Source organism: Stomoxys calcitrans, chromosome 5 (genome assembly GCF_963082655.1).
Source record: "Stomoxys calcitrans chromosome 5, idStoCalc2.1, whole genome shotgun sequence".
NCBI classification, from domain to species: Eukaryota; Metazoa; Arthropoda; class Insecta; order Diptera; family Muscidae; genus Stomoxys; species Stomoxys calcitrans.
Window position 1 is genome coordinate 37,597,096 of NC_081556.1, and position 14,555 is coordinate 37,611,650.

Consider the following 14,555-nt stretch of genomic DNA (forward strand, 5'->3'; position numbering starts at 1 on the left):
CCATAGGCTACATCTACGAATTCGATATCCACATTCATGGCGAAGTGTCCCCACCCTAAGAAGATATCAGAGAGTTAAAGAAGGCGCAGCGGAGCAGGCCCGGTTCGGCTAGTTTCCAATAATAACGAAAATTCTGACAAAATTTCACATATAAACGAAATTCTGACAAAATTTATATAAAAATTTATTTAGATACGAATTTTTGAGAAAGCTTCCCAAAGAGTTTTTCTTTGCGAAAAAAGGTTTTGATAAAATTAAATGTATTGAACAATTTTGGGGAAATTTTATGAATCGTTATATTTTTCTCTCTTTTAACAACAAAAAAAGTAATGAGAATTTCTATTTTATGCCCACTGCGTTGGGAATATGGCATTTTTGGCCAATTTTACGTTGGCAGATTTGTGAATTCGCATCAAACCGCTCTCGCCCCAAGTTGTTCCAAAAGAGTTTTGTACTATCCAATAATCAATATCGTAGCCAATCACAGTCATGAAATGTGATCCTTTAGTCGTAGTGGCAGGAGGCTGGTAAATACCCTGTGCATAGTGCATAAACTCAAAGGACGTAGGATTAACTTCCACAACTACAGGAAATGAAGAGGCCACATAATTTTTCAAATCCTCATCGTTGTCCAACACAGAGTAGAGGGTTAATTTCGTAGCCGGAGCTCCCATGGGTGGTAAACACATGCCCGGTTCGCCCAGTTGATTGTTGTTCTTGTAGTACATTACATCCAACAGGTTCATCTGGTATTGGGTTAAATAGTCAAAGACCGTTTGGGGAACCTGATTAATGCAGGCTCTCGCACTGCCAGCACAATCGATCATATTTTGGGCTGACAAAGTTACAGGAGCATAATTTGCTGTGTGTATAGCTTTTAGAATTTCAATGGCTTTGACAGAAGCATAGGCCCAGCCACTGTTACACTTTATGCCTTGATCCTCCACATTGAAAGTGTAACCAAAACTCTTGGGATTATAGGTGGGACCGCCTGGCATAACTAAGGGCGGTACAGTTGCATGCGATACGGCTAGGGGTGTAGTCACCGGGAACAGGGCATTGAAGTGAATCAAACGCATATCGGTGAATTGATTTACGGCCAAAGAGAACGTCTTCATGCCCTTATTATACTTGGCATTGTGTGCATCAATCATATTCTTGTTGACGGCATAATAGTAGCGAGCATTGTTCTCAGCAATCTTATCAGGATATGTTTTCCTATATTTTAGCTATAAGGAATTTACAGAACCGTTTTGCTCAAACATTAAACACATTGAAATGTACTGCAACTTACCACATAGGCATCCCATTCATTTTGGGGCACATAAGTCAGGGAACCCAAATCAAAGACAGCCGCAAGTATCAGGACTGTAAGCCAAACCGCTATTTTTGCCATTGCTAGTCGTCTAGAGTGTTGTGGGAACGTTTTGTTGCTTGGATGGCCAAATTAGTTGTGCTAATTTTTTAAGAATTAAAGCATTTTTATATGCTCGATAAGGAGGAGTTTATCTTAGAGCACAGATTGTGATATGTTTTGAGATAAAAAATTGTTTTACCTTGAAACGACAAGTCGTTTGGGATGCATTTGCTGGTCTAAACACCCTACCTACCTCAGGGAAATTTTAACAAAATTTCTTATAGAAATGAAATTTTTTATAAAATTTCCCTTAGAATTGAAATTTTAATAAAATTTCCCTTAGAATTGAAATTTTGATAAAATTTCCCCAGAAAGATTAAAGATTGGTTCCCACCCAACTATGTGCCGGTGTCTATTAGCAGCGAAACCTGGGCAAGGACATAGGAAATGCTTCAACTTCCTTTCATCTTTTCCAAATGCAAATTTTGCCCATGAACATTCCACTAAGGAACAGGAGCAAACTTCTCACATATCAATGAGTGCAGTCCGATTCAAGTTTAAGCTCAATGATAAGGGGCCTCCTTTTTATAGCCGAGTCCGAACGGCGTGCCGCAGTGCGAAACCTCTTTGGAGAGAAGTTTTACATGGCATAGTACCTCACAAATGTTGCCAGCATTGGGAGGCGACAACCACCGCTGAAAATTTTTCCTGATCGTATCGCCAGGATTCGAACCCAGGCGTTCAGCGTCATAGGCGGACATGCTAACCTCTGCGCTACGGTGGCCTCCATCATCTTTTCCACAAGGGCATATAAGTGGGCTCGTATGTGTGCCGTTATGATGATGACCTCCTTCTCACAATCCGGATCTCCCCATAGGATTTCCAGATCATAAAAAACAAAATTTCTTATTGAAACCAAAATTTGGACATTAGTCGGCTAATAGTCACCTTAATTTGCTATCTACAAAAGTTCTGGATTAACATCAGTGGTTTCTTAATAATAATGCACCACCATATGATAGTGGTTAACCTTGACAATGAATGTCTTTGTAATTGACACAAATAATGTTAGCTAAAATGTAAAATGTTATAACTACACTTTTCCTAAAATGTAATTACCTAAATAGGAGGGGAATATCTAAAGAAGATATTTGAGGAAACATTAGAACTTAGTTTGTGAATCAGTCTAGAACTATTATTTTTTGAATTTGGTTGTTATACTGCTTTTGCTTTTAGTTTCAGATTTGTAGATAAAAAATTTGTTTTCTAATTAGCTCTATCTCATATCATATAACTATTGTTTACTGACCTAGAAGGCACATGTCCGTTGAACCTACAGCTTAGAAATTGCGTTTTTATAGAACTCTAACCAACACGCGTAAGTAATACAGAGCGAACAGTGATACAAATCATTTAAGAATGAAGTTTTGACAAAATTTTGACAGAATTTCCTATGTAAAAGAAAATTTGACGCAGGCCACCGTGTTAGAGAGGTTAACATGGCCGCCGAACGCGTGGGTTCAAATCCCGGTCTGAACATAAGAAAAATTTTCTGTGGTGATTATCCCCATACTAATGCTGGCTACAACTGTGGGGTATCCTGCCATGTTGAAACTTCACTACCAAGTGGTGTCGCTATGCGGTACGCCGTACGGTCTAGGCATAAAATAAAGAGACCCCTTATCAATGAGCTGAAACTTTAATTGGACTGCATTCATTGATATGCGAGAAGTATCACTTGTTCCTTAATGGTATATTCATGGGAAATTTCCTATAAAAATGAAATTTGACGAAATTTCCTATAAAAATGAAATTTGACGAATTTCCTATGAAAATTAAATTTAGACTAAATTTTCTATAAAAATGAAATTTTGACAAAATTTCCTATAAAATTTAAATTTTGACTAAATTTCCTATAAAAATGAAATTTGACCAAATTTCCTTTAAAAATTAAATTTTGACAAAATTTCCCATAAAAATGAAATTTTGACAAAATTTCCTATAAAAATTAAATTTTGACTAAATTTCCTATAGAAAGAAAAATTTGAACAAAATTTCCTATAGAAATGAAATTTTGACAAAATTTCTACACAAATGAAATTTTGACAAAATTTCCCCACCACCAATGCCGACCGGAATGAGGGCATTCGCGATTCGATTTCCTGAGAGGGATGACAAGAGAGGGCGTATGGTGTACATGAGGAGGATGAGACCTCGATCTACCCAGATGGCTAGAGCGTTAAAGAAGGCGCAGCGAAGCGGGCCCAATTCGGCTAGTTTCTATAAAAATTAAATTTTGTTAAAATTTCGTTTAAAATGTCAATTTTGGGTAGAAATGAAATTTTAGCAATAAATTTGGTAAAATTTCCGATAGGAATGAAATTTTGACAGAATTTTACAAAATTTCCTATAGAAATGAAATTTTGATAAAATTTTCCATAGAAATGAAATTTTGACAAAATTTCCCATAGAAAAGAAATTTTGACAAAATTTCCCATAGAAATGAAATTTAAACAAAATTTTCCATAGAAAAGAAATTTTGACAAAATTTTCTATAGAAATGAAATTTCAACAAAATTTTCCATAGAAAAGAAATTTTGACAAAATTTTCCATAGGCAAAAAAAATTGACAAAATTTCCCATAGAAATGAAATTTCAACAAAATTTCCCATAGAAAAGAAATTTTAACAAAATTTTCATAAGAAAAAAATGTTTACAAAATTTACTATGGAAAATAAATTTAGACAAAATTTCCCATACACAAAAAAAAAATGGACAAAATTTCTCATAGAAATGAAATTTTGACAAAATTTCCTATGGAAAAGAAATTTCGACAAAATTTCCCATAGAAAAAAAAAATTGACAAAATTTCCCATAGAAATGAAATTTTAAAAAAATTTCCCATAGAAAAGATATTTTGACAAAATTTCCCATAGACAAAAAAAATTTTGACAAAACTTCCCATAGAAATGAAATTTCGACGAAATTTCCTATGGACAAGAAATTTTGACAAAATTTCCCATAGAAATGAAATTTCAACAAAATTTCCCATAAAAAAGAAATTTTGACAAAATTTTCCATAGGAAAGAAATGTTTACAAAATTTACTATGGAAAAGAAATTTTGACAAAATTTTCCATAGGAAAAGAAATTTTGACAAAATTTTCCATAGGAAAAAAATGTTTACAAAATTTACTATGGAAAAGAAATTTTGACAAAATTTCCTATACACAAAAAAAAAATTACAAAATTCCCCATAGAAATGAAATTTCGATAAAATTTCCTATGGAAAAGAAATTTTGACAAATTTTTCCATAGGAAAAGAATGTTTACAAAATTTACTATGGAAAAGAAATTTTGACAAAATTTCCTATACACAAAAAAAAAATTGACAAAATTTCCCAAAGGCAAAAGAAATTGACAAAATTTCCCATAGAAATGAAATTTCGACAAAATTTCCCATAGAAAAGAAATTTCGACAAAATTTCCCATAGAAAAGAAATTTCGACAAAATTTCCCATAGAAAAGAAATTTTGACAAAATTTCCCATAGACAAAAAAATTTTGACAAAATTTCCCATAGAAATGAAATTTTGACAAAATTTCCTATGGACAAGAAATTTTGACAAAATTTCCCATAGACAAAAAAAAATTGACAAAATTTCCCATAGAAATGAAATTTCGACAAAATTTCCCTTAGAAAAGAAATTTTGACAAAATTTCCTAAAGAAATGTAATTTCGACAAAATTTCCCATAAAAATGAAATTTAGACAAAATTTAAGTAGAGCTGGTGTTTAAATTTTTAACTTGCCTTATGTAGGTAGTCAGGGACAGTGGGAATATTTATTACATCACCCTTATCATCTCGAGTGCAATGTTGCCTTAAGATAGTCATATTCACCCAGTCGTAAGATAAATGTGCAAACCCAGACATTTTGGTTAGCACTGCTATTAGCGTAAATTACTTTAAATCTATTTCGTATGAAAACAAATACGAAAATAATAAAAAAAAGCCATCATGTACAACAAGTAGATTAAGGGAATCATAAAAAAAGAACACCATGCAAAAACAACAACCAGGGAAGATATGGCCAAAACAGAAATGTTTTCTGGCTAAATGACAGAACGCTTGATTGAATATTGCCAGTTGCATGGGTGAAGTGCGATATCAAAAACCCCAATCAAATCAAATGAGTTTTCATTCATTCAACTGCAAAAGCCACAATGGTGTATGACGGTGCCCGGGAGAGGGACGCAGCAACAGCAAGACATTTATAATTTATAGTCATAGTAGCCAAATTAATTAGACAACCAAAAGACAGCAAAAGAGAAAAACGACTCTATAATCATTTGGGGTAGCCAGTGACCGGCACCAGTCACATAATTCTGCAATTTGCAGAAAAACCGCCATGAACCATGCAGATACTTCATTTGAAAAGTATAGCCGAAGGGAACGCACGTAGCAATATTGCACTCTTCTAATGTCGGAGGAATTTTATAAAAAGTGTAAAATCTGCAAAAACGAAGTCCTGGGAAGGTAGTGATTGTCATATACTTTCGTTACTTCTGTTACAAAATTGCCATTGCAGACATGTGAAGACAGCTGATGACATAAAAGCTGGAGAGACTCTATTATTGGAGAAGCCTTTGCTTATACTGGCCTCCAGCGGTGATAAAAGATGCAGCAATTGTTTTCGCTTTGCCCAACACTATTGCAGGTGAGTAGGTGAAAGTGAAAATGCGTTCTCATTTCCATTTCCTCACTTCTTCCTCAGTAAATGCTCTTTGGCTCCTCTGTGCTTTGATTGTGGCCAACACAGTGACTTTGATTGCAATGTCTTTAAGGACCTCATCACCCGATTCGAGGTTCAAAGAAACTTGTTGAAAAAATATCCCGGCACCTATGGTCTTTTGAAGTGTCTACTTTTATATGAAAATCCAGAGACGCGTCAATATTTTGAGGCCATGGTTTGCATGCAATCGCATTTGGAGAGAAGGCGCAACTCAAGCATTTGGCAAGAACATGACAAGGAGATAATACAGCCTTTAATGAAATCGAATATTTTGAAGGGCCTACAAATAGCCGAACGCATCAATAAGGATTTTCTACAGCATATTTGTGGCATATGGGATGTGAATTCATATGAAATTCGTGCTCCAGATTCGGCGGCCATGCGTGGTCTATATATGAATGCATCCATGATGGCTCACAATTGCCAGCCCAATGCCAATCAGGCCATAGATGGTCAGTATCGCATGAAGGTCTATGCGAATCGAGATATTGCCAAAAATGCCACCGTGACAGTTTCGTATACCAATGTTTTGCTGGTAAGTTTCTAAGGAGTTACTCTCAAAAGCAATTAAAAAAAAAAAAACAAGTAAAAGCGTGCCAAGTTCGGCCGGGCCGAATCTTATATACCCTCTACCATGGATCGCTTTTGTCGAGTTCTTTTCCCGGCATTTCTTCTTAGGCAAAAAAGGATATAAGAAAAGAAGATGAGAGAGTACAACATTTAAGGCAAATCGGATAATAATTGCGACCTCTAGAGGCTCAAGAAGTCAAGATACCAGATCGGTTTATATGGCAGCTATATTAGGTTATGAACCGATTTGAACCATACTTGGTATAATTGTTGGATATCATAACAAAATACTACGTGCAAAAATTCATTGCAATCGGATAAGAATTGCGCCCTCTAGAGGCTCAAGAAGTCAAGACCCAAGATCGGTTTATATGACAGCTATATCAGGTTATGAACCGATTTAAATCATACTTGGCACAGTTGTTGAATATAAAAAATAAACATGTTGTGCAAAATTTCAGTCAAATCGAATAAGAATTGCGCCCTCTAGAGACTCAAGAAGTCAAGACCCAAGATCGGTTTATATGACAGCTATATCAGGTTATGAACCGATTTAAATCATACTTGGCACAGTTGTTGAATATCATAACAAAACATGTCGTGCAAAATTTCAGTCAAATCGGATAAGAATTGCGCCCTCTAGAGGCTCAAGAAGTCAAGACCCAAGATCGGTTTACATGACAGCTACATCAGGTTATGGACCGATTTAAACCATACTTGACACAGTTGTTGAATATAACAACTAAACACGTTGTGCAAAATTTCAGTCAAATCGAATAAGAATTGCGCCCTCTAGAGGTCCAAGAAGTCAAGACCCAAGATCGGTTTATATGACAGCTATATCAGGTTATGGTCCGATTTGAACTATACTTGGCACAGTTGTTGGATATCATAACAAAACACGTTGTGCAAAATTTTTTTCCACTAGAGGCTCAGAGGCTCAAGAAGTCAAGACCCAAGATCGGTTTATATGACAGCTATATCAAAACATGGACCGATATGGCCCATTTACAGTACCAACCGACCTACACTTATAAGAAGTATTTGTGCAAAATTTCAAGCGGCTAGCTTTACTCCTTCGGAAGTTAGCGTGCTTTCGACAGACAGACGGACGGACATGGCTAGATCGACATAACGATCAAGAATATATATACTTTATGGGGTCTCAGACGAATATTTCTAGTAGTTACAAACAGAATGACGAAATTAGTATACCCCTTCCTATGGTGGAGGGTATAAAAATAGTAGCAAGTGGAAGTGCGTTAAGTTCGGCCGGTCCGAATTGCAGCATTCCATGCGATCCATGATAAAATCTTTGATAACTTCTTGAAATAAGGAAATCGATTTACATAGGGACCATATGAAGTTATGGGATGATATGGATCTTACTTGTCTTGGCCACCAAAGGCCTAGAGAACTATAAGTCTTACATCACTTCTATTTAAAAACATTGACCGTGTTGTGGATGACATGATTAATAGAAGGACATCCCGCTAATTTCTCAGATACAAGCAGCATGGCTATGTAAAGGGAGGGTCCATGGAGACCGCCCTGCACGAGGTTGCGAATCAACTAAAGGAATCATTCGATGGCAAGACGTACAGATTGGCGGTTCGCATAGACATCGAGGGACCTTAAAAAAATGTGGACCGACACTTGTTCAGTCTATAGATTTCCTTTGTTTATGTTTGATGACAGAGATGATCGCAATGAGTCAGCAAATCGTTTGTGTGACAACAAGCAGCACTGAATCTTCTGTGTATTAAAATCTACTCTATTCGTTCGACCCCACTCAAAAATGGCCAGCAAATCCTCGGAGATGTATTGTCTTTAATCCGCTTCTTGTTCTCGATCGCTCGGAGCGACAGCTCTTGGGTGAGTAGTTTTTACATGGCAAAGTACCTCACAAATGTCGTTGGCATTAGGATGGAAAAACCAATGCTGAACATTTTTTTTCGATGTTCTCGCCAGGATTCGAACCCAGGCGTCTTAGCATACCTCTGCGCTACGGTAACTACAGTGGAGTGGGCTACCTAAAGTAGCTTAGGTGTAAATCAGTCTAAGATGGAAGTTGTTCTTTTCACCAGGAGATATAAGCTACCTACAGTGGCATCTGTCTCCTTGGGAGAATAGAACGTCCAGTTTACTGAAAGCGCGAAATACCAGCGTGTTTTGCTGGACAGGAAATTGAATTTTAAATCAAACATGTTGGAAAGGTCAAGAAAGGCCACTCTTGCCCTAAACCTACAAGAGAGCCATTAGCAAAAGTTGGGGGTTTAAATCGCTTTGCACTGGGTTTATACTGCAGTTGTCAGACCTTTAATGCTATATACTGTTGTTGTCTGGTGGACTATGTACAAAAGTACACCTTCTGTTCATTACCCAGCCGGATCCAGAGGATGGCTTGTTTGTGCATCACAACCGATTTAGAACTGTGCCATCAGATGCATTGAATATAATTCTATACGTTATGCCTCTGGACATTGCGGCTACGCAAATTGCTTAGGAAGCTTTCAATTCGACAACAACATTCGATACAAATATGCCGTGGACATATTTGGCGCTCGACTCTCTCACACAGTTCTGCACATGGATCCAGGCATCTACAGTGCTTTCTTCCTCCCGAAAGCCGAACTTGTATGGAGAAGTGCCCTCATAGTAGCCCTCCCTTAATCTTGTTACCATTATCGTATCGAATACTTTTGCAAGCACGTGGCGGAGACTGATGCCCCAATATGATCTTGCATTGTTCCTCAATCGATCGGACGATTTCAGAAGGACTACGAGTCAGGCACATTTCCACGTAATAGGGAAATAGCATACTACGACACATCGTGTGAAGACCAACTCGTCATGGTCAGGTATAGTCTTCCAGATGTTTTACACATCTGTCCAGTCATACCGTCCAAGTGACCTCGCGCTTCTAAGCCGACAAACACTATCCACTATCTAGGCCCTTTCCAAACTTGGAGGAGGCACGATCCACATTGAGCCTGTTCGTGTTAATCCGCATCAGGAAAAAACGTTTCCATTAACACCCAGCACACTCGTTCTAAGAAGTCAACACATTGTCCCCCACCTTGTTGCCCACCGCGCCTACACACACCCAATGGATCATCTTTTTTTCTTCTGTACAAATCTCCTAAAGTGATCTTCCTTGCTCCTAATCATCAGTCGCTTGTACGTTCTCAAATTTCTAAGGCAGTTATTTCGGCGTGAGACAAGATCCTCAGCATTGGAACTTCCGGCTCTTTGGAATCGCTTCCTCAGAAGCCTGACGTTCCCCCGCATTGTTTCAATCTCACGGATCCACCACTTGACCTTACTTGATTTAGCCTTTCGACATTTGTCAAGGAGCACATCATTCACCGTCTTTATCCATTCGTCTATCATAGCAATTTGGTCTTTAGTCAGTGCGCTGAAGTCATCTCAAGACAATGCTGATGCAGTATTCCTAAAACTTTCCACATAAAGGTCCCAGACCACGTCTCGATCTTTCCAGTACCTAGACCGTTCAGTAGAATCCCACGTCCGCCGATCACCTATTCTCAATTGGATTATGGTCCCTTGAATCCAATTCGTCACAAACCCTCCACCTAAACTGGTAAGCAGTAAATGCCGCCCCATTTCCAGCCCTAACGTCAATGTGACTAACGCCTGAAGGCCCATCAAAGGTATACTTCGCGCTCGGCATGTTTAACAAAGTCAACCATTCGCTGAGTATCTGCCCACGAAGCAATTCTTATAACCAAGTAAATGCTGAGTCATTTTCGAGAACTCCATCGGGGAGGTTGCGTTGGCGTCTAGATCTAGGATGGGCGGATTGCTACTCGCAAGTAGTAGCACCGTTCCAAGTCGGTGCTAAATCTACAATAGATGCTAGCCAAAAACATGTATCACACCGCTCTACTGCCCAAATGCATAGCCCCACCGGCTATCGATAACCACCGTACAGTCGATGTCGGTGTCGTCTATAATAATCGCAGGGTCTTCCCCGCTGTCAGTAAAGATTCACATCCCCTGCGGCAATCCTATAACACTACCATCCACTACATACTCTTCTCGAACCACCGTGACCTAGCAACCAGTGCTGCGCATGACGTGACCTAACTTCTGCGTCACCGCTCTAAACCGCAACGAAATTAATAAAATTTACTCCCCATTGAGGGGCCCCGGTAGCCGAGTTGTTAGCGTGCTTGGATTATCAGTGCGGGGGTCGTGGGTTCGATTCCCACCAGAGGCCTTGGTCTGTCGCTACTGTGGTACCACAATGGACTTAAAATTGAGTCTGTAAATTACTGCCACTCTAACCTAACCTAACCTACTCCCCATGACGATCTTAAATGCCTAGCGTTTGCCCTAGCCGCCAAACCAGCATATATCGGACAGGCCGCGGAGATAATCACGTGATCCGCCGGCAACCTCTTAAACTCCCAATCCCCACACCGAATGAGGTTGGGACAGGCCGAAGCCACATGTCCACTCAATCCGTTACGACGACAGATATCACCCTTCACGCGGGTGATATGTGGTCGAAACCCATGCAACGGTGGCATGTGAAGACCCCATCCTGTATACGGGCGGTGAAGCGAAACCACTTCACATACGCCTCCTACTCACACAACTTATCCGCCACTCTTGGAGTACACTCCATGTAGACGTTGACTGCTGCGCCCTAGTCAGGTGGAGGGACCGACGGAAAACCTCCTCGTTCATCGTCTCCTTCAGAGTACAGCTCTGTGATAAACTTATAAGGAGTTATGACACCTTGCACTCTCCTCTAACCACCTTCGGGCCCAGCATATCGCGGATCTCAACTTCCAGACGGACTTCAGCAAACATCTCACTCGCCTTAAAACGATCCCTCTCCGCAACAGAGGGAATGGAATGACTGCCCTACCATCCCGTGTCTGTTTAACACCATAAACCCTAACACCAAGTATGGGGCTCACCTCCTCAATCACCTTGTACACTACCTCCTCAGAAGTTGTCACCGCCTTCGCCTTCCCTTTCACGACCACTGATCACATCTCCACCAGCTTCGTAACCGGCACAGGGATGGCAGCGACAGCGACGGGGACAGCGGGGGCAACAGGCACCGACTGAACAACGGCCGGACGCCCACTCACGCTACCTACACCCACTAATGCACCGCGAGCAGACAGTGAGTCCAGCGCACTAGTCCTCCCCTTCAATCGCTCATTCTCGATCATGAGACGCATGAGGAGCCCCCCATATATCCCCGCTCGCTCCAACACCTTCCTCGACACCATCACCCCCTACCTCCACCTCCAAGTCCACAAGGCTATTGGTGATCCCCTTCATCTCCCTTACTAACTCCGAGCCACCACCATTACTCCCCTCTCTTCCTCCTACCAAAGGTGCGAACACCCTTTCTCCTCGACCTACTTTCCTTCTTTGGAGTCGAAGGCCAGTCATCAATAACACTGGCAACGTCATCCGCGCCACCAACAGCACCACTGGCATAACTACCAGCAGCGCCATCAAGCACACCATCAGCTAGCTGCCTTATCAACAGCTGACCTCTTCTCCCCAGCTGACTTTCCATCAGCTGTTACACCACCAGTCGCCTTCTAACTGTCAGATGGAAACTTACCACCTGACACCACCACAGCCACAACGGGAGATCCCAACTTGAGGCGCTTCCCATCCCATCTCCATCACTGCCACAAGAGACCAACTCCCAGCGCGAAGCACCGACGAGTCGGTACTCATCGCCCCATGCGAAGTCATTCCCTGACCTGACTTTCTACCTTTGGTCCTCTTCACCATGACGACCATTTCCATAATCTTCTTCGGATCACAAGGCTCCTTCGCCTGAAAAGTCTCAAAACTGACTAATTTTGGTCACTCCAACAATCACTTCGCACTTTAATGAGTGTGTTCGTGTACTCAAAAATTTGTGCAAATTTGCACAAATTGTTACTGAAAGTCGTTAGCGTACCTTTATTGCCTGCAGATAAGAGCGGGAGAGTGCGTGAGAGCTAGCAACATTTTGCGCCCCACTATCCGAGTTGGTAGCGTGCTTGGATTATCAGTGCAGGAGTCGTGGGTTCGATTCCCGCCAGAAGCCTTGGTCTGTCGCTACTGTGGTATCACAATGAACCTAAAATTGTCTAAGTGAGTCTGTAAAGGACTGCCACTCTTACCTAACCTAACCTGGCAACCCAAATTTCTACTGGAGCTTTTGTTTTCCCAGTAGAAATTTGCAGCATAGAACAGCTGATTTATGAAAGCCAGCTGTTTAATTCAAATAAATAGCAAAATAGACTAAAAGCTGTTCTTACTCTCCTGCAAATATCTACTGGCAAATTTTTGCTGGAAAAGTATGCGAACAGACCTAACACTCTACTCACAATCGATACGCTCGCACAGATCCACTTGCGCAGAGAACATTTTGTTTGTCTTTTATTTAATTTTATATATTTTGGATTACAGGGTACCGAAGAACGCCGCCATATACTAAACGAAGGCAAATATTTCCATTGTACCTGTGAGCGTTGCGAAGATCCCACCGAATTGGGTTCCCACATGAGCACTTTAGTGTGTGGCCCTTGTGCGGCTAAAAGCCAAGAAGGTTTTGTAATCAAAGACTTTGCCACCAATTCATGGAGATGTTCAACATGCAGCCATACTCTAAGAAATGAACAGGTTGAACAACTTTTGGAAAAAGTCAAAGAAGAGGTCTATCATTCACAGGACGATCTAAGGCGTTTGGAATATTTACTCATCAAACTGAATCAGCTACTGCATAAGAATCATTTCATTGTGGTGGATGTCAAACAAAATATAGCCAATATTTTGAGAAACATCATCAGAAGTAGTTTGCAAAAACCCGGCCGTCAGTTATATGAAAGAAAAATACGCCTATGTCAGGAATTGGTAATGCTTTTGCATATCATACAGCCTGGCATATCAAGGCTAAAGGGTATTGGCCTCTATGAAATGGCTACAGCTTCAGCGGAACTTTATCGCTTGAGATTTGGCGCGGGAGAATTGACGGTGGCGGAGTTACAAGAAAGTTTGGCACAATGTGAGACAATGTTTAAGGAGGCCATACGTTTGCTGTTGTATGAGCCCAACGATACCCCCGAGGGTGAATTGGTTAAAAGCATAATGGCTGAGCTGAAAGATTTGCGTAATGATATTCAATTATTGGATAAACCTATGCCAGAGTTTGAAGATGTGCATGAATAAAAAGTTTTTAAGCCTTGACATTGGGCAAAGAGAAAAAAAAAACAGGTAAGATGGCATTATTGTGGAAAATTTAAAGGCTTTTGTGACTAATGACTGTTGGTAAGTACCAATGAATCTGAGAAAGATACCAAACATTTAGAGCGTGACAAGAATCATATATAGATATATTTCGCCGAAATTTTGTCTTTTGAGAGAGATGGGTTTATATCTGGTTTCTGGTTCTTGGTATGGATGTTGGAAATCATAAAAAATAACAAGGGCAAAAGTTCAGCCAATTCGGATTATAACTACGCCCTCTACACATTGAAAAAATTTTTGTGGCTTCCAGTTGCTTAGGAAGTCAAATCGGGAGATCGGTTTACATGGGAGCTATATCAGGTTATAGATCCATTTAGACGGTACTTGGCAAAGTTATTGAAAGTCACAACAGAACACTACATGCAAAATTTCAGCCAAATCAGGCAAAAATTGCGGCTTCCAGGGCCACAAGAAGTCAAATCGGAAGATCGGTTTATATGGGAGCTATATCAGGTTATTGATCCATTTACACGGTACTTGGCCCAGTTATTGAAAGTCATAACAGAACACTACATGCAAAATTTCAGCCAAATCAGACAA

At 40.1% G+C, this 14,555-nt stretch overlaps 2 protein-coding genes across 2 annotated transcripts; one reads left to right on the forward strand and one right to left on the reverse strand.

Annotated features, from left to right (window-relative positions):
• Window positions 1-293: 293 nt before the first annotated feature.
• On the reverse strand, window positions 294-1,456 carry LOC106082146 (uncharacterized). The gene is made up of 2 exons (XM_013244491.2): window positions 1,295-1,456; window positions 294-1,229 (listed from the first exon to the last, which is right to left on the reverse strand). Exons 1-2 carry the CDS (start codon window positions 1,394-1,396, stop codon window positions 345-347), a joined length of 987 nt encoding a protein of 328 aa, XP_013099945.2. The 5' UTR covers window positions 1,397-1,456; the 3' UTR covers window positions 294-344.
• Window positions 1,457-5,571: 4,115 nt separating this feature from the next.
• Window positions 5,572-13,937, forward strand: LOC106082137 (SET domain-containing protein SmydA-8). Its single transcript, XM_013244479.2, has 4 exons — window positions 5,572-5,893; window positions 5,946-6,074; window positions 6,132-6,684; window positions 13,179-13,937. The coding sequence occupies exons 1-4, from the start codon at window positions 5,838-5,840 to the stop codon at window positions 13,935-13,937; spliced, it is 1,497 nt and encodes a 498-aa protein (XP_013099933.2). The 5' UTR covers window positions 5,572-5,837.
• The last annotated feature ends 618 nt before the right edge of the window (window positions 13,938-14,555 follow it).

What these genes read in the sequence shown, in the direction of transcription:
- LOC106082146 (XM_013244491.2), bottom strand. Translation starts at nt 1,396, where the DNA reads ATGGCAAAAATAGCGGTTTGGCTTACAGTCCTGATACTTGCGGCTGTC. An exon ending in ATGAATGGGATGCCTATGTG is followed by an intron (nt 1,230 to 1,294) that starts GTAAGTTGCAGT and finishes AATTCCTTATAG; the next exon opens with CTAAAATATAGGAAAACATA.
- LOC106082137 (XM_013244479.2), top strand. Translation starts at nt 5,838, where the DNA reads ATGTCGGAGGAATTTTATAAAAAGTGTAAAATCTGCAAAAACGAAGTC. An exon ending in AAAAACGAAGTCCTGGGAAG is followed by an intron (nt 5,894 to 5,945) that starts GTAGTGATTGTC and finishes TTGCCATTGCAG; the next exon opens with ACATGTGAAGACAGCTGATG. An exon ending in CGTATACCAATGTTTTGCTG is followed by an intron (nt 6,685 to 13,178) that starts GTAAGTTTCTAA and finishes TTTGGATTACAG; the next exon opens with GGTACCGAAGAACGCCGCCA.